The sequence below is a fragment of the Stegodyphus dumicola genome, chromosome 5 (assembly GCF_044657685.1).
Source record: "Stegodyphus dumicola isolate Sdum_Otavi_A_Nest chromosome 5, ASM4465768v1".
Taxonomy (NCBI): domain Eukaryota; kingdom Metazoa; phylum Arthropoda; class Arachnida; order Araneae; family Eresidae; genus Stegodyphus; species Stegodyphus dumicola.
The window spans coordinates 100586010-100607037 of NC_140772.1; the positions used below are offsets into that span (position 1 = coordinate 100586010).

The 21028-nt window shown below is 31.2% G+C and overlaps 1 protein-coding gene across 1 annotated transcript in view; it reads right to left on the bottom strand.

The window, feature by feature from the left end:
• The window catches only part of LOC118184802 (fumarate hydratase, mitochondrial-like), a 71439-nt gene that overhangs the window by 31607 nt on the left and 18804 nt on the right, over positions 1-21028 (bottom strand). Inside the window, exons 4-5 of the mRNA XM_035354528.2 lie at positions 7944-8120; positions 6918-7073 (exon numbers count right to left, since the gene is read on the bottom strand). Of these exons, the coding sequence (XP_035210419.1) occupies positions 6918-7073; positions 7944-8120 (333 nt within the window). The remainder of the gene's footprint in view (positions 1-6917; positions 7074-7943; positions 8121-21028) is intronic.

Below are 21028 nucleotides of genomic sequence, written 5' to 3' on the forward strand. Positions count from 1 at the left end.
GATAATCAATCCACGATTCTAGCTATGAAAAATACTAAACATAATTCACCAATCATTCAAGATATCTATGACATCTCCATCTCGAATCCAGATATACATCCTACTATTTCATGGGTTAAATCCCATGTGGGGATTTCTGGAAATGAAGAAGCAGCTGAAGCGGCAAAATCAGCTATTACTGACATTGATGCAGAATTAAAAAATCTCTCTTGTCTCAAATCTCAGCTAAAACACCAACTTAAATGCCTACGGGAACAAGTATGGGAAAACAGTGATAAGGTGAGAAGCATCCATCCAACTTAAACCTCACATCAATATAAACAGACTTAGTATCAACCATCTAATAAATTGGTTTATAACAGGACATGGCCCCTTCCCTGTATATTTTTACAAACAAAACATAGCTCCTTCTGAGCAATGTATATGTGGGGAAAGGGGTGACCCTAACCATTACACCTTCAAATGCCCATTAACAAAATATTATCACTTGAAACTTCCTGAGACTAACATATCAGTGTTTGCAAATAGCATTAAAAATCAAACAACTAAGAAGAAAAATAGAACTCTCAGTCACATTCCTCGCTAACAGAGAAGAAGAATTGTGCAATACAAGATAAGCAAATAATAACACACTGGAACTTTAAAAATTTAAATTAGAATTGACTAACTGACCTACTTGACAAAAAATTGAAGGACAAAATTGACCAAAGTACAGACTAGAATTGATAAAAAGACTAGAGGGCCATAAAACGCCTCTTTGCATCCAACAAAACAAAAGAAAATTTAAAATATTCTGAAAATTAATTCATATACAAAATGATTTCTGCATTTACTCAATATATACTCTCTGCATATACAAGCCCCCCCTCTGAAAAAAAACCTCTTTGCATTTTTGTATATAGTCATGTTATAATGTCTGTAAATGTAATATGTATGCCAGTATGTATTAATGTTATACATTTACCTTTACGTTATGTGTTTACCTTTATGTTTTGTATTTATCACTGTTTTATATTTATCATTATGTATTCGAGTATGAAAGGCACCGTATGTCACAATTATATTCTAACAGTGTGTAAAAAGTCAAAATTCTTCAAAAAAATAATGTTCAAATAAAGATAGATAGTGCAGTTGGACAATACCCACATCATTACCAATGGTTAAACAACAGGTGTCTTCCGCACTACAACATGAAGCTGAACTTGATAGTGTTTCAGAGAGTGAACATATTGATCTGAATAGATGGTGATCTGAATAGACATTGATCTGAATACATAGTGTTTAGTAGCCTTTTTAAAATCCATGTAACATTTTTTTAATAATGGCAAGACTATTCAAGAATTTGTGAAATATTTCAGCATAAAATCTGCTGTGTGGCGCATCATGAGAACATAGAAAGGATGTGTCTCCAGATACTTTAAAAAATGCGGCACAATTCCGTTATACGGACCATAAAAATCACCAAACTATTGCTGATGCCAAAAATAATTATGGTAATCATAATGCAAGAAAAGAAGCATAAATAACTATCTAAGATTATTATTTTAATTTAGGAAGATTAATTTCATATCATAAATTTTTTGAGTAATTCATAATAAAAGGCTAAAAATAACAATGGAAGAGTAATAGTAAATAACTACAGTCAAAAGTCGTTAATCTGGACTCGTCGGGACTTCGGCGATTCTGGATTATCGATTTTTCCGGATTATAGATCATCAGTTTAAATCTGGTAAGATGGCATGCAGAAATTATAAGATTGAAAATATGAAACCATAATTTATGAAATAAAGAACAATTATGATCTAAAGGGTATCAAAATTTACAAAAAAAAAAAAAGCTTAATATTTATTTGTTTACTTTACTTTCTTTGCTATCGGAAGCGAATTACAATGACGAGGAATTTGATTTAAATCATATCAAAGACGGAGTACATAGAGATGAAATATTACATTTAGTACGGAATTATAAGCCAAATAAAATAAAAACATCTGCCCTGAAGATAAGGATAGTGCTAACAGATCAACTTCCAATTCATTGCATGCCGCGGCGTCCCCCCGCCGCAGAGCAGTGTGAAATTGATAAACAGATTTCGGAGTGGTTACATAAACAAAGGATATGCTTTTATCCATTTTTTGCAGCAATTCCACTTTTTGTTTAATGGACTTCGAAACATACTTTCGCTTTGTAGATCCTTTACATATTAGTAAATATGTATCGGAAATTCTATTTGACATAATCAAAAGTTCAAGCTTACTTTTATAAAATTGCTCTAACAGTCTGCAAAAAATAATAAGCCGGATCCAATTCAAAGATTAAGGAACAACGCAATCTGCAAACATTAACTGAATTAGATAATTTTAGCTTAGCTTATACCATCCGTTATACATTAAACGCGCATGTGTAAACGTATTTTGGGCATGCGCACACGCATATTTGCAGCCGTAAAGGTCTTACGGGCACGCGTCAATGCGATGCAAGCGCAGCAAGTTTGTAGCTTTGAGGTCCGGATTATGGGTGTCCGAATTAACGACTTTTGACTGTATATAATAATATTAATTTAATTTGATGAAAGGTTAATTTAATATAATACATTTTTTATTATTTTAATTTATAAAAAAAGGCTAAATATAAGAAAAATTAAACAGCAGGCATAAAATTTTTATGTCTTCCAATCTTGCAGAGAAAATTTCAGTTTTTTTGTGAAAATATCTGTACGTAAACTCGGGCAAATAAGAATTGAAATGCTGTCAAGCATTGCCCTGATGGCATTTATTACGCCATTTAGCACAGCTTGATACTCTTTAGTCTGCATACATAAGTTTGCATATTTTATTTAGTCAAAAAAGAGCAACTTACAGGCGTTTACCTGTAATGTTATTGATAACTTCCGATTTGCATTCATAAATGTTTGCATTTAAACATATTTTTGCCTTTTTAATTGAATTCATGTCATTTTCTGAAGTACAGGGTTCATAATGAGTTTCCATATTTGAGGGGGGAAAAGATTCAAGTCCAGCAGCTCTATTCACCATAGAGTCCAACAAGGAGATACAAACTCCACAGAAGTAAACTGGGCCTCCAAATTAGTAACTCCCAATCCTTATCCACAAGCCACTGACTTAAGAGATTAGTCACCAGCTGAATTACACTAATGGGGACAGCTAAATGCCTCCTGTTTCAGTTTGAATCATCAAAGCAATGTAGTAGAAATAGTACCTCACCCATCAAATACCAAGATTCTCCTTTCCAGCTTTACATTCTCCATGCATGGCAAATGTATAGGCAGTTTCCTCTCCCTGAAAAGCCAGATACTAAAAGTTTGCAACATCAACTCAATTTGAGCTCCAAGCTCTGAATGAAACCACAAGAAAGGACAAAGCAGAAGATGAAAAGGAAAGAAGGACAGATCAATGAAGCACCTCGGATCATGACACGTGCTCACCATCTCGAGGAAACTGTTTTTAATCCAGGCTGCAATTTTATGACCTAAATTTCAGGAATCAATAATAATTCTTATGTAAATGAATTAAACTGTGATCTGATAAATCATCTTGAGAGAGAGACAGCCCTGAAATATATTTTGCTCAGCTCAAATTAGAACTGCTCAGATCTCACTTTATTTTATTTATTTACCCACAGTGACAGTTGCAGGGCTTCTATAATGTTCAGCAAATTTGACCATTAATGTAAGTGATTTAAGTGCTAGAGTAACATACAACATGATTATATCAATGGCTAAAATTAACCACAATGGTATTGCTGTTAACATTATCCATCCGTAAACCATTGTATTATTATTATTATTATTATTATTATTATATACTCATATGAGGCAATCAAAGGTCAGTTAATTTTTGTCTTGTATTTATACAAACATCATTCAGTATACAGATACACTAATAATTTTCTTTAATATATAATATTGATATAAATTAACAATATATAATACTTATTACATACATATTTAATATAATAACTAAGAATTTTAGCTTGAATAACAAATTTTGAGCAACATAAAATTGTTGCTGTTAGTTCAAATAATCCCCCCTCCCTCTAAAAACAATGTCGTCACTCTCTAATATAATTTAGTACAGTCAAATCTGGTTAATTGGACCACCGAATAATCGGACCAGCCGCCTTTTTCAGACCAAATCCTAAAGAACCGAAACAAATCCTATGTACATAAGCCTAATATTATTCGCTTATTTAGACCAAAATTCTGTTTAATCAGACCAAAAAAATTTAGCGAATAAAGAAACAGAAGCCACAAGTCAGCCACATACAGCAGATGTGCAGGTGGTCTGCGACATATGGGAGGATCTATAGTTGTGGCTCCACAGGAAAATGCTTTATCAAAGGTCAGGAATTCCTTTAAGTGCATGACAAAAGCAATCCCGGTGGGAGGTGAACATGCGCACCATTTTCTTTGACCTTTTTTTGACCTGCGCCTCCGAGTTTCGAGGAAATGAACAATAGAGTGTTCGGCTCCACCTGAAAGGAATTCCTGCCTGTCAATCATGATTAAAGTTTACATGAGAAAGCTATCATTTCATCACCTTTTTAGGGATGATTTTAGTGCCAAAGCTTTGAATGGCAAGCATTTTATATCCCTCTTGACCTCAACCAAAACGATTGCTTCCCGATGTGGTCTGATTTTCACTCAATTCACTGTGAAATGCTGCTGGGAGAAAAAAAAAAAGATTGAGGATGTTTTGAGGGGAGATCAACAAGCTCCACAGCATACTCATTTAGAGATGAAAACAAGTGGACCCAATAACAAACGTTGGATCAGAACACTGGCCACTCCACCTCAATATATGTATGTAACTGTCATCATGAAATATAAATGGGATTTTTTTCACTAAAGGCATCTGCCTCCAACTGGGCAGTTCAAGATGATGCAGACAGACACTAGTCTAGATATTCCGTATAGTCTAAGTCTAAGGTAGTTTTCATAATAGATGCTGTTTAATTCCTACTTCTGCCTCTGAATGGTACCCCTTGATATCAAAGGTCACATTAAAGATGGCAAATTATTTTTAACATTCTTTGTACAGATTACAGCAATTCCACTATAGTGGTTATGGCAGTTTTACTCGTACCATTTTGTATAAACAGAGGCATCTTGAGAATCAGCATTATTTACAGGAGCTTTCTCTAATTCACTGAAACTAAAATTCAGCAATTAACATATTACTTTGACTAAGATGACAGCTGATATTATGAATTCTGACCAAGATGGCAGTTGGAGCAATCCATATCTTCCAAGCTTATGATGTGATGTCTCTCTAAATCAGAAAACTACAATCAAATATGTCTCAAGATAATTTTATATACAGCTTGAAGTACCAAACTATAAAATATATACAGCTTGAAGTGCCAAACTATAAAATATAAATAAAATGGGGTATGAGAGAGAATACTGGTCTATTTAAATAGCTGCTATGTTCCCAAGTCTATACCTTTTGTACTCATATTTTAATCATTTGCATAGAACGTTTTGCAGCTGTAGCTCATTTGTTTGACAGGCACATGTACACTGTGCAAAAAAAAAAAAAAAAGGGGGGGGCAGTTCTATATCTCGTTCTACTAGGCCGACTTATGAAATTTAACTTGTGTCTTTCATATCTCGAAAGCGTGACTTAAGATATGTATTATATTTATATATAGCATTGTTCTAATATATGTGTTTTGACACAAAATCTGGCTTTTTCTGAAGTAACATACCAATGTTTTTCTATATTTCAATTCTATGACTCAAATTACGCCAAGCTACCAAGTTCTGTAAAAATCGCATGAGTAGTTTTTAAAAAATTAGCTCACAAAATTCATGTTACTGTTAATTAATGTTAATTGAGTTTGGTATATATTTATTAATCTCTCTTTTTTTTTAATTAAACTTATTTGATTCTTCCTTTCACATTTCGAAATTCAAGTTCATACTAAATAAAATTCACCCATTTTTTTATGATTTATTTTTTAAATTTGTATTTTTAAATAATTTTTATAAATTTTTCAAAAAAATATTTTGAATTATAAGCTATACAATTTCTACCATCATCTTAAAATAGATGTATTTCTAAGCATACCTGGAAAAAAATTACAGTTTTTTATTCAAAATTTCTGAAGATATACGTGAATTTATATATTTGCACGTTTTGAAATTTGGCATATTTGTTGAAAGCGATAAAACATCAAATGTGGTTTAAACTCTTTGCTAAAATTATTTGAAAAAGTAGAACGATGTGACTTTTTTTTCCGCTCATGCAAAATGCAATTTAAATTTTGTCAATTGGCCCAGTAGAATGAGAAATACAGAACTGTCCCCCCCTTTTTTTACGCAATGCACATTATTATAACAATATACATTTCAGTTATGGTTATAACTATTAGAAACAAACAGCTATGTAAAAAATAAAAAAAAACTGCTTTAAAATAGTTTACTTATTTTATTTCCCAGTAGTACAGTTCTTATTAGTTTAATTTAGGTTATTTTAAAGCCTACAAATAAAATCTGCTGTGTTGCAAAAAACGCATAATAGTTCTTTAATTATCTATGTTGAATATCAAACAGAATAAAAACTATCTGCAAAATGAATAATGACTTTCAATCAGATTTTTTGATTTTTTTTTTTTTTTTTTTTTTTTTTTTAAATATTTTCGAGTTAGAATGAATAGCAGTAAGGAAATTCAATGCAGTATAATATTTTCTAAATTAGAACTAACAATCCAATGGAATTCACTGGATATTTAAAGCAAAGAATTGATACTACACATAATCAATATAAAAAAATAATGGAATAAAATTATGACATATGTTGCATAAAAATACATCTTACACTCACACACACACACACACACACACAAAAAAAAAAAAAAAAAAAAACTACACCTTGGCTACCCATAATTATACTTACTTGTGTGTGAGTTCGACCAATTTTGACAATTTCAGCAAATTCCTTTTCTTTAGTTTTCAATGCATCATGCAGCTCTCTAAGAGCTGGAAGAAGAGAAAGTTCTATTTCCATAGCTACAGCAATATGCATGGCAGTAGGATAGGTATCATTTGAACTCTAAAAATAGCAAAACAGATTGTATTTACTTGAAGGGCATAAAAATAAAGTCCCCACCCCTTGATTTTATCCTTCAAAATTTTATTTTTGCAATCATTTATGTTCTGCATCTTTTTTCTTTCCTTAAGAATTTCTAAGCATAAACTGTACACAGTAATTAAATTATAATGACAATTAACAATGAAAACAAAGTTTAGATTGAAAAGTGGACTGAAGGAAAAGAATAACAGAATATCTATCACATGATATAAACTCTGTGGAAATAAAATGTTGTTCAATATATTTTGGAGCTGAAAAAATAACCTTAAGATACCAGTAAAATTCATAATTCAAAAGAATGCAAGTATGTTACAAACAAACCTATTTTATTACACTAACATATGTTTGATTATATAAATTTCATAATTCAAAAGAATGCATGTATGTTAATATGAGAAAAATTGTCATAAAAGAGAGGAATCCAATTTTTTCATTTATAAAATTTAAATAAATTACTCGTTATGCTTTATTAACAAATAATACTTAGATCACAGAAGAAACTGACTTCAGAAATGTGAGCAAAAAATATTTCAGAAACTTTCAGGGTCTTCCAAACAAATTTCATAATATCACCTTTATAATAAAGTATATGTTTACTACGCTTGGTCAAATAATTGTGCAGTTCAGATTATCATGTAGCAAATGTTAAGGGCTAATAATTTACATTAAGGGAGACTGAAATTTATTTTTAAATCTTTATGCAAGTTTGGAATACAATATCCAGGATTACAGGATCACATACATCACAACTGTGAGGTATTGACTGTGCTATTCAACAATTTTTTTAAAGGAAATCTAACATAAATTATAACATATAATTAATTAACTTACTTGACTTTTATTCACATGATCATTAGGGTGAACAGGATCCTTGCTTCCTAATTGACCACCTAGTATTTCTATTGCTCTGTTAGCAATTACTTCATTTACATTCATATTCGTCTGTGTTCCAGAGCCTGTCTGCCAAATGACCAGAGGAAAATGATCCTTAAGAGTACCATCTATCACCTAAGTACAGTAAAAAGGTTAATTAAATACTTCATTAAAAATTTAATTGCCATTAAATCAGTTTGCTTTTTAATTTTAATCAACAAAAATTGTAATGCTGCAGAAAGAATGGCTACTAGAAAACTGAAATACATCCTTAACTTTTTTTTTGGCACTTTACACAATAACTGATTTTATTCCTACCACAGATGTTTAAAACATATAATACTTCAATACTGCCTAAGCTATAAATATGTTAAGAATGTATCTCACATATCATATATTAATCACAATTTCAATGTGATTTTCATACTTTCAATAAAAGCTGACAGATATATTTGTACATATCTACAAGTGCATATTTTTTAACATTAATTAATATCCAAATATACAACAAAATATCCTTTAACATGCATTTTGTAGGATAAACAGAAGTCTTTGTGCCTTATCTGTGTAAGAAAGAAAAATGAAAATAACTTGACTGCCTCTTTACTATTCAATATTCTTAACAAGTCAGCACTTTCTTCTAAGTTAATTTTTTTGTGGGGGGGGGGGAGGTCAGTTTCAGTGTATTGGACTATTTCCCATGTTTTAAAGCTGTCATTTTCCTCATGGATATCTGGTTTACCAAATAGAAAAACTTTATCGCTCAGCTTTCTTCAAATTTATGAAAAACATTCCTCTAAAACAAAGCATGCCTATAAATTGAATAACACTCAATTAGACCAGTGGTCTCAAACTGCATGTGGGTTAAATGCACAATCTAAAAACAGCTTCCGAAGCCAGAAATTTTTTTAAACAGAATTAAAATTCTTCAACAAAATAAAAAATAATTTAATAAAGTTTAAACTTTATATATTTATCAAAATATGTAAAGTTTAAAATTAAGCTATATATTTATCAAAATTAAATTTAAGCTATATAATTATCAAAACATACATAAATAATAATAACACAAAAAAATTCAATCTATTATCTATCTGAAATTTAAAGCTTCATCCATTCTATAATTTTTGACAGAGTTTGTAATTCAAACATAATTACAACATTAATTTCAAATTATGCTAATATGTTTAATCAATCATTAAATAACTTACTTTAAACTAAAAATAATCAAATTATGAAAACTTTCCAACTGGGCCAAAACTTGAGAATAAATAATGACAATCTTGTCTCTTTCTCTCATTTATTAAAATTTTCTTCAACATATAAATTAAAATACATGTGTTTATACATAAACAATTATTAATTTTGTATTTAAACACAAAATTGATTCTATAATGCCCATGCACTGTAGAAAAATTACTAGAAATTATCTTCATCAGAGATTGTCAGTGCTCAAAAGTCAAACATATTATTTGGTAATTAATTTTCAACTGTAAGAAAAGCTATTAATGTATTCCCAAACAAGGCAACTATTCTTAGAGGAAATATTTGTAACAAAGTGCATTCTTTTTTTGGCAAGTATGAATAAAAGTTAATGAAATATGCATCTTTAAATCTTTGAATAAAATTTATTTCACACTGTAAATTAATTGACTCAATTTATAGATTTTCTGGTACATTATTCATATTCGTTTTTAATGGTAATGTAAACTTGAGCTTTAAATAATTAAAATCTTCAAATCTTTACAATACAGAATTTATATATTCACAGGCAACATTAAATTGCTTCAGAGCTAACATGCAGCCTGAGAGCTGCCCCTCTGAAACTACTAAATTAGACCATCACCAACATCACTTCTGTAACAATCAAATGAGAGATACTAGGATTGCCATCAAAAGTTACCTAGGCACTTACTGTAACTCCAGTTCAAAACGGATCAAAGACAACAAAATATTTATACTTTGTTAGATTAGAATACCAGAAGATAAGACTATGTTAATGAAAGCAAAATAAAAAAAAATCTGAAATGAAACTCTTATCAGTTTTTAAATTACTGATAAGACATACTTAATAATTAATGAACAATTAAGATATCAAATAACGTTATCACCAGGGCTGCGGAGTTGGTAGGGAAAATGACCGACTCCGACTCCAACTCATCGAATTTTAAAAACTCCGACTCTGACTCCCTCATATATATATATGTTACTGTGAAAGACCGAAATTGGAGAATGTCGACATTCATCAATGAATGTCAACACATACCAAATACATCAGTGAAAGATTGAATATTTGGTTATATTCTTGTACATTCGGACCATCACCGGTGTATGTCGACAATCACAGATATACTGTGGTGGAGGTCCAAAAGAGATGTTGAGTTCAACAGAGGGGCAAACTGTCTGTCACAAAATCCTTTGCTCTGCTGCGATTGAAGTTATGTAGCATGTATTTGTTATACTGTGGAACACTGCTTGTCAGTCTTATGATAGGTTTGATGGTACGTGCAACATTTTCCTAAATTTTGCTTTTTTTATCTGATACCCTAATTTATGCTGAATGGATACTGCAGTGAATCGTGAACTTTTCTTTGAAAAGTTAAATGCATTAATTGCGAATAAACGAGAAGACAACTGTTTTATTTTTCAAACACATCTTTTCTCACCAGGATATGTTATGCCTTATGAAGCTATGTTTGGCATTAAACCAAGAACAGGCATAGCATCGTCTTTTCTTTTCTTTTTTTTTTTTTCTTTTTTTCTTTTTTTTTTTTTTTTGCCTGGCGAACAAATTGCAAATATTGAAACCGAAGAACAGCTCTTAAGAAATTGCTAATACTTTTGAAACCGAAGAACAGCTTGAAGAAACTGTTAATACTTTTAAAGAAAATTTTAGCAGAGGCCATACCAAAAACCATATTCCAAAGAAAAATATTGAAGAGGACCTGAAACGTAGCACGTCTTTGTATCAAGTCTGAACTATTAATTTTTACAAAAAGATTGGCCCTGGAAGAGAATCTTTTACTGCAAGCAACAAAAATCTTATGAATATTTAAAAAAAAAAAAAAAAAAAAAAAAAAAAACCTCCTGCTCAAATTGGTGATATTGTACGAATACAAGTCCCTGATGTCGACCGTGGTCGTACAGATGGCCGAAATGTCTCGGCAGTTGTTGCTGGAATAAAACCCCAGCTTTTATAAACTAGGAAATAAAAATGACACCTTCAAGAAGCTTTATATCTGTAATCAGTTCGTAATTCGTAAATAAAAGTTACTTTCTGTATATGAGATTTCTTCTCAAGTAATGTCGCTAAGAGAAGCGAAGCAGCTGCAGCTAATTCGAGAAATAGAGGGCAAGGCTATATAAACGCTGTGACTGAAAAAGGAAGTGTTCCACAACTAAGTGCAGTCGTAAAGGCAAGGGATTCTTGTGCAATTCAAAATGTCATAAAAGTTTATGTTGTTGCAATAAATAAGATTTCAATCACATAATTAAGTTTTTTTTGTATTATTTTATTTTCTCATTTAGAATGTATTGTTTAAGTTCAAATGTTTATTTACATGTGGCTGTTACTTAAGCTTTTTCATATTTTGACATATACGGTATAAATGCAAAAGTAAAAAAAAAAAAAAAAAAAGTGCTTTATTGACTAAATTTAAAACTAAATGCTTAACATTTATCCAAGCACAACTGCTGTCATTATTAAGAAGTCAAGTAATATCGAGTAGCCCTTCTCGCGTTAGAATCGAAAGCTACATGTCATGCAGCGAAAACACCTCTACAGAGTTACGAACAACTCTTCTCACCAGGGATTGGTTACTCCTCTCAGCAAGACAGGCGAAAACGTTACCTCATCCTTGAAGTTTTATGGCGTCTGAAATACAGAAAACAAAATGCAAATCTCTGACATATTCAACATTCACCATTTGTGCATGGTGAATGTCAACATTTGTCGGTGTAAGCCAGAAATTAGGATATTTGGCAAATATTTTGGAAATGCACCAAGCGAGTATGTGAATGTTGACATTTAACAGATCTTATAGAATTTCTTAAAAATCATGGAAGAACTCTCAATGCTTCAAATAAAGTGACTAATACAAAATTTTTTTGTACCCCTGTCGTTTCTAACGCAAATAAAAACATATACAAAATTCGTGTAGATTATGTAATTTGAGCAATCACAAGCTTTTTAATTGTCCTAAATTTCAGAAATTAAGTGTAAAAGAAAGGGTAGAATTTCTGAAAAAACAGAATTTATGTTTTTGTTGTTTTAATTTGCACAGTGTAAGAAATTGCCGTTCTAATTACTTGTGCAAGGAGTATTAGAAAAAACATAGCTTTCTGTTATGTTAGCAAAATGAAAATAATTCTGTTGGTACCACAGTAGAAAGAGCAGACACTTCTGATCAGGAGTTGGGTGATCAAAACAGCAATGGGTTAAATGTACATGCACCTGCATTTCAAGCTAGAACTCAAAACGAAACCTTTACAGCCGCTACAGGTACTAACAGTGGGAAAAACATGATTTTATCTACTGCCTTTGTATTCATTGAGACTAATGATGGAACTTTAATTAAGGTGAAAGCATTATGTGATAGTGGAAGTGTTTCTTGTTTTCGTACCACTGAATTAGCGGATATACTTAATTTAAAAAGGGAAAAGACAAATATTTCGGTTTGCAGTATATCAGGTATTTCAACTCTGATAAAAATCTGTAATCACGAACAAACGTATAAAAGGAAACTAGACGTTTTAGTAATTCCAAAAATAGCAGGTTTAACTCCTGCAAAATTTATTGATGTTAGTAACCTTGTGATTCCTGTGAAGGTGAATTTAGCGGATCCGAAATTTTATAAACCAGAGAAAGTAAACCTGTTGCTTGGCGCAGAAGTTTTTTATGATACGTTACGAGCTGGTAAAATCTATATTCCTCACACAGGCTTGATGTTACAAAATAGCGTGTTTGGATATGTAGTTCGTGGAAATACAAATGATTCACGGCAAAAAAATTTAGCATATTGTGGGTTAATAAATGATAATTTAGAGAGTGAATTGAAAATGTTTTTTGAACTAGAATCGTTAGGAATTAAAAACGATCCTTATTGTCATGAGGAAGACAAAGCATTGGAAATATTTAATAAGACAGTTTATTTTAAAGCTGGTCACTACGAGGTTGCTTTACCTTGGAAAAGATACTGGAGTAAATTAGCTGATAATTACCGAGTAGCGGAAAATAGATTAAAAATTCTTGCACAGTGAATGAATTATGACAAAACACTGTTTTCCATACATAGTGAAATATTAGATGATTATCTCAAGCAAGGTATCACTAAGAGAGTGTCAGATGGAAATATACCTATCGGTAAACCGGTATTTTACCTACCACACCAACTGGTATTTAGAGAAACCAGTGCTTCAACGAAGACTAGAATAGTGTTTGATGGCAGCTCACATGAGTTCGGGCAGCTATCACTGAACAATTGTCTATGGACAGGGACAAATTTAAATCCTAATATGTTCCATTTGCTAATTAATTTTTGATTAAATAAAGTCGCAATTTCAGCGGATGCAGAAAAAGCATTTTTGCAGATTGCTTTGGCAGAAAAGGATCAAGATGCAGTGCGATTCCTGTTTGTGGAAAACACACAATTAAATGATCTAAAACTAGCGACATATAGATTCAAGTGTGTAAATTTTGGGATTAAGTCAATTCTGTTTTTGTTGGCTGCAACAATTAAAGAACACATTAGAAAATATCGAGATGAGCAGCCAGATGGATTTGAAATAATGAATTCTTGTGTTTATGTTGATGATTTTATTACTGGACAGGACAGTGTACAGGAGGCTGTGAGCTTATCGCGTAAAGCTAAACAAATTATGAGTGAAGCAAATATGAACTTGCATAAATGGGTATCCAAAGATCCTGAGCTGATAAGAAAATGGGAAGAAGAAGAGTTCGAGATCCATCCACATAAAATAAATGACTCAAATGAGATACTTAAGATCATAGGAATGTTTTGGGATACTAATGAAGACAGTCTGAGTATAGACACAGACAGTTTGATGGAAGTTCTTAAGAATAAGCGTAATACGAAATGACTCCTCTTGAAAACTGCAGGGAAGATTTTTGATCCCTTTGGGTTAATAACTCCATTTACTGTTAGACTTAAATTCTCGCTACAAGAACTTTGAGTTCGAAAATTGACATGGATGATAAACTACCTACAGATATCTGTCAAGAGTGGGCAAAATGGTGCTGTGAGTGTCATCATCTAAGTAAAATTGCAGTTCCAAGATTCATTTTGAAACCTGAAGCAGATTCCACAGAGATCCACTGCTTTTCAGATGCTAGTCAGAGGTCATACGGTACTGTTGTCTATGTAAAACTGTGTAAGCAAGAAGAAATTTCTGCGAGTTTTGTTGCATCAAAATGTTGCGTTGCACCTGTGAAAAGAATTACGTTACTTCGTCTTGAATTACTTGGTGCATTACTAGCAGCGCGTTTAGGTTCTGGAGTGAAAAAAATTCTCAATCAAAAGAAATCCTCGAGAATATTTTATTGGACTGATGCAAAAATAGTGCTATGCTGGATTAAAGGTACCAGTACCAAATAAAAATCTTTCTCACCAACAGAGTTAACGAGATTAGGAAGTTAACACAGCGGACAAAGTGGTTCTATTGTTCAACAAAAGAGAACCCAGCAGATGTTATGGCACGTGGTGTTTAAACTGACTTTCTTGTGAACTGTTCCAAATGGTGGTCATGCTGACTTTCTAACATGCTCAGAGATTCCTCATCAGGACTTATCAATTGAGGTTGCTGAAGAAATGTCCAAATGAACTTAAAAAGGACAATGAACTGCATAATGATTCTAACTTAGTTTTAATTGCATGTAAGGAACCAAACCTCTTTAATGATATTCTTAATTTGTCTTCTAATTATACTAAACTTATTCGTATTGTAAGTTTCATTTTCAGGTTTATCCATAATCTTAAGAACCCCAAGGTAAGGAGGTAGGTATGGAGTACTTGATTTAGAAGAAATAAAGGATGCTAAGGTGTATATTTTATTAGAGGCCCAAAAAAGTGAGTTTCCAGAAAAAATAAATCAATTGAAAAGAGGTAAGTGTGTAAGCCTCAAAAGTACTAGTGTAGAACTCAAAAAATTCCAAAAATTGGTTGAGTGTCCAGATGAGAATTTAATGAGTTTTTATACTACTGAAGGTATAGATTGGATATTTATTCCTCCAAAGTCGCCAAATTTCGGCAGAATTTAATAGGCCAGGGTTAAATCATTTAAAAATCATTTGAAGAGAGTCATTGGTAACCAGTGCTTCACTTTAGAAGAATTCTTAACTGTTTTAACAGAAATTGAAGGAGTATTGAACTCAAGACCTCTTACTCCAATTTCAGCTGATTACAACAATTTTGAAACTTTGACCCCAGGTCACTTTTTTGTTGGTAGACCTATCACAACTCTTGCTGAGCCAGATTTATCCAACATAAATGAAAACAGACTTTCTAAATGGCAAAGAATCACTAAGTATACACAAAAAAATGGAAATTATAGAAACGTGATTATCTTAATAATTTGCAAGGACATCACACGTGGAAATTTTTAAAGGAAGACGTTCAGTTGGGAACTCTAGTGTTAATAAAAGATGAAAATTTGCCTTCAACCAAATGGTTAGTGGGGCGAATAGTTGAGATTTTTCATGGTAGGGATAACAAAGTAACAATAGTAACTGTAAGATTGCCTAATCAACATTTGCTAAAACGAAATGTTCGAAATATATACTTCCTGTAGAATGATTCATTATCTCTATTATAAACAGGTATTTGTTGTAATGATTTGAATGTATATTCTTCAATATTGTGATTTGTTATTGTGAAGTAATTTATTGTAGTGTCTTTATATTTGCATTTACTGTAATAATAGTTTTGAAATTGTTAATTTCAACACCGGGAGTATTTTGTATTAGCTGAGAAATATTTGGTGACAGAGAAGAATCTTGTCTAATAGCGCATGCGCTACCAGAATTGGCGCTGAAATATAGTCTGTGAGAAACTTGATTTTTGTTGTACATTCGAAGTTGTCATTCATATATTACACTGTAAGAAGGAAACTTAGTGCCAGAGTGTCGCTATGGAAAATAAATGTATTGAAAGTTTGAGTGTTATTTCTGTAATGTGTGTGGTGTTATTTTATTGTGATACATAGCTATCGACGGGAAATAGAATAATTCAATTCACCCTCCATTTTAAAAAGAGCAAACATCCCATTCTTCCATTCTCGCCTCCTGTTAATTCTTCAGATTGCAGCTTTTTTTATCTACGTACGGTGTAGAAAAAAGAGTTTCCAATTCTGCAAGATCATTCCACAGTCCTTCTGTTAATGAAATATTAGGGTTGTCTACATCTTCTAAAAAAATTCTAACAACGTCTTTATCATGAAATATGTACTTCTTTATTGCATTGCTTGATCAATAATTGCTCCTTTTCCTGCTCGCTTCCTAAGAATGACATCGATTTGGGAGTTCTTGCTGCTATTGCTGCTTACCTAAATTTAACAGTGAAATTTGTAACTAAATGAATCAGTTTAATCACCTATGGCAAATATCACTCCATCCTCCCCCCTTATATTTATTTATTAATATGTCAATAAAATAGAAAATACCTATTTATTAATGTATATTGTTCATAAATAAAAATAGTAACTCAGCTTGTCATTAATTTTTTTTCAATTCATTTTAATTTCATTTCAAATTCAAACTGTCCAACAAAACTGGAGTCGACCTGTTTTTAGCGACTCCAGCTCCGACTCCTTTTACCCAAAAATCTGCCCGACTCCACAGCCCTGGTTATCACATCACATTAAATTTTGCTTTGTCAACAGAAGTATTTAAGATTTCGGACACCTTAGTATACTTATGATACCTGCATATATTTTCGAAAAAATGTTAAGAATTTAATTCCAAGACAAATTCATTCACTGTAAAAATTTCATATTTAAAATAAGAAAATAAATTTAGTTAATCACTTAGCCTCAAATTTACTAAGCTAAATTTTAAGCCCAAAGTAATCAATGAGAACACAAGCAATTACAATTAATTTGCAAAGATTTGATTCTTTGAGCAGAATTATAAGCAAAGTCAAATCCAATTGTTGCAAAAGAAGTAAACAATGTATTGAATGTTTGTTATTATGAAATAAATAATGTCTAGCATAGGGATTCTCAACCAGGGTGAAATTCTCCCAGGAGGGGAAGGGATCTCACAGTTTCAAAGAGGAATGCGGTTAGCCTTTTATTTACCTAATAATTTAGTTTTAGTTCATGACTGTAAAAAAACTACCTTTATTCAAGTTTTGTTACTCATTAATATTTTCCATATTTTTCTTGCTTACATTTTCCATAATTTTCATATATTATGAAACACATTATAAAATAATCTAAATTTAAATAATTGTTCAAATTCAATTTGATTTAAATAATTAAATTATAAAAATAATTATTTATTTAAATTTTAATTTAAATAATTGTTTAAATTCAATTTGGTTTAAATAATTAAATTATAAAAATAATTATTTATTATAATTTTAGTGAAACACATTAAAATAATCTAAATTTAAATAAATGTATATGTGATTTTGAAGTTTTAAAAAGGAGGAGAGTAATGATTGTCCAGCAATGGTAAAAGGAATTGCACAAGACAAAAAATGTTGAGAACCATTGGTCTAACATGACCAAAGAAATAGTGATAAAAATGTTGATTAGAATGAGTCTGATTCAAGTGAAAATAACTTCTTTGACAGTGATGAGATTAACATAAGTGATTGTAGCAACAACAGTAGTTTTTAAAAACATGTATAACTAGTGACAATAATAAATCTTTTAGTTCAAATAAATAAACAGTTTGGTTTGGTTTATGTGATTATGGCAAAGCATGCAATGGCTATATGCATAAGGGGAGAGATGCCTTCATGAAGGACTTTCTAAGGGGAGCTGGCTCGTTTACATGTTACACATGGGAAAAACAACAAAAACATCCATGCAGCCAGCCTGTTTGCTGGATTCAAACCTTGGACTAAACTACCGGCATTCAGAGACTTTACCACTTGTCCGCTAGTGAAACGTCTAAATAAATAAACTGAAGAATGAACTTAGAATGAAAAAAAATCTTAAAAAAAATCATCAACAATAGTTTTGGATATAAATGCTCTAGTATTGAGAAGACCGGGGGGGGGGGGAATTCTAAGCCAATGCATGTTTTTAAACAACTTCTGTGTGCATTCTTTTGAGACGTGATAGAAAAGAAAATTATAAAATGTGACAATGTAACATACATGAACGATGTAAAATGAAAAAAGCTGATAATTGGTTTCTTACATTAGTCAAATAGTTTTAACAGTCTATAAACACATTTAGTACTTACTATACATTATGCCTCAAAATAAAATATATAGTAGTTACAAAAATTACACTTCATACAAGATTTTTTAAATATAGCTCATTTTCTGCATTTTGCTACAAAAAAAAAAAAAAAAAAGCGGTAAAGATGCTGAACACTGGTAGTTCGGTCCGAGGTTCGAATCCCGTGAACGGGCTGGCTGCATGGTCGTTTTCGTGGTTTTCCTCATGTGTAACGTGTATACGAGCCAGTTTCCCTTAAAGTCCTCCACGAAAGTATCTCTCCATTTAGGCAGATAACCCTTGTGTGCTTTGCCTTGAATAGCACCATACCAATAATACCATAATCACATATTATATTATTGAACATTTTTAATTTGCAAAACTATAAGTTATGGAAAACTCAATGACATATTTATTTAGATAAATAAAAAGATAAAAATTAAATGCGTCATCGACATCATTTTGTTAGTAATATTATATAATCTATTGTACTTTTTTTTTTTTTTTTTTTTAGTGTACTGGGGAATTAAAGAAAATTTCTCAAAAGTATCATCATGTTTTCGTAAACTGATATATAGTGTTAAATTATTATATTAAATTTCAGTTTATTATAGCAGAAATCGTAAATAGCTGCATTATGTATAGCTCTTGCTTCGCTGAGCTTTCAGAAGTTAATCTGTGTCCATCCGCATAATCGAGGAGCAGGTCGATTTGTTTCTCAGTGCAATCGCTGTGGGATCTTAATTCTACTGACCGATGTTCTATAAATTTAAAATATTTTGCCCTGCCTAAATTCTGTAGCTCTCTACATTCTAAAACTTTTGCCGTTGTCAAGTGCCAAATTCTTAGAATTTCGCCATCCCTAAATTTTCTTGTTCGATGCCTCTTTACATTCTAAGAATTTTTCAGCCATTAATCTGCCTCCTGGCCAGACGTGTTTTTCGATGCCACATGTCACTGAAAAAGTTGAAAAATCGGAATTTTAAAAGCAAACTTCCTACTTTTCATCAAATAAATTTTATCGATTAGCAGTGCTATGGAAGCATTAAAACATTTATGTAATAAATACACAAATACTTCAGAAACATTTTTTTCTCTCTACTGAAGAAAGGCCTGTCTCTGACTACCTGCGAATTTGATTAAGTTTTATCCAAAATCTACGTCAAAGCGTTTCTTTTTGGCCTAATATTAAATTTTACATTGGCATGTTCCTGTCCCTGCTTGATGTTGACAAGATTTATTCAAAACTTACTGTTCTTATTTTTTATTTTAAAACAAACAATTTAAATGGAAATCCTCAGCTTGCTTTTATTTATTTAAATAATAACATTTGATAATGTGAATTGAGATCAAGAAGTAATTTGCGTATTTGAACCCAAAAAAATGTTAAACACCAATTTTGAAGCTTTTGTTTTGGTTTGCTTTATTTTTCCTTCAAAGCACATGAGAGCTATCTGCCTAAAGGGAGGAATGCCTCCGTGGAGGACATTCTAAGAAAAACTTACTCGCGCCCACATTATGCACAGAGAAAACCACAAAAATTTCACTTTGAAAGGTAAAAGTGTCTAATTTTTTAGAGCGAGATTTTCCTAACAATGAATTTTAGCAATTTAATACAAGTGCTATATTTAATTAAGAATTAAAACAATGTTCTTTTGTGATTTACGTAAGGTAACTCTTTCTGTCAAAAATAATCATATGAAAATGCACCGAATTTCAGTACCATGTAATTTAGTTCGGAAACTGAGAGGTATCTGTGACTTCTTGTCTATATGTAGAAAATTTTTAATAAGGTTATTATAACTGAAATTTGTTTCAAAATAATCAATATTTCATAACTTCTATCAACCAATAAATGCGATAAAGGTAAACTGCCCTTTTATAAATATGAAACAAGATAAACGAAATAAATTTGTGGTAAAATGAATTACAAACATTATGTCGAAATGACCGACACTGAGCATGTGTTTGTTATTTTAATAGTAATTTAATTATCAATTACATGTAGCTTTCAATAGGAATTAGGTATTTTAAGCCCCTTATAAATTTTTTCTTAGCGTTAAAGCTCGATAACATGAATCAAAAGCAGAAAATTAATTAAACTACACTGTCTCACTAGTCGTAAGATTATATTACTGAAATATGCATATAAAAACAAATTAACATTTTATAAACATACATTAAAATACTGAAACGCAATAAAAATCAATAACATTTATACTTAAAAAGCAACAAAGCCGGGCTCATGTGAATCACTAGAAGAGGCGCCAAATTGGCTATACGAATTTGAAAATTACTTTAATTATTAGAGGAAATAGGCTTCGTCAAACTTAAATCAATAAAACAAACCAAAAAAAATTCCAAGAAAACCTGGAAATTAATGCAATATGCATTTCAGTGTTATTTCTTATTTATCAAAAACGAATTTTTTAACGTTTTCATTTGAAAATTATAAATAATTGGCTACATTATTTCTCTGAATTTATAAAACTACAATTAAAAAATACTTTAAGAATTATGGTATAATTATTCTATAAGAGTTATGACATTTTGATTTAATACAATTACTTTTGCTTAATACAAGTGTAGCTATTTTTATATTTATATGGACGCGCATTGACCTTTCTGCCTCA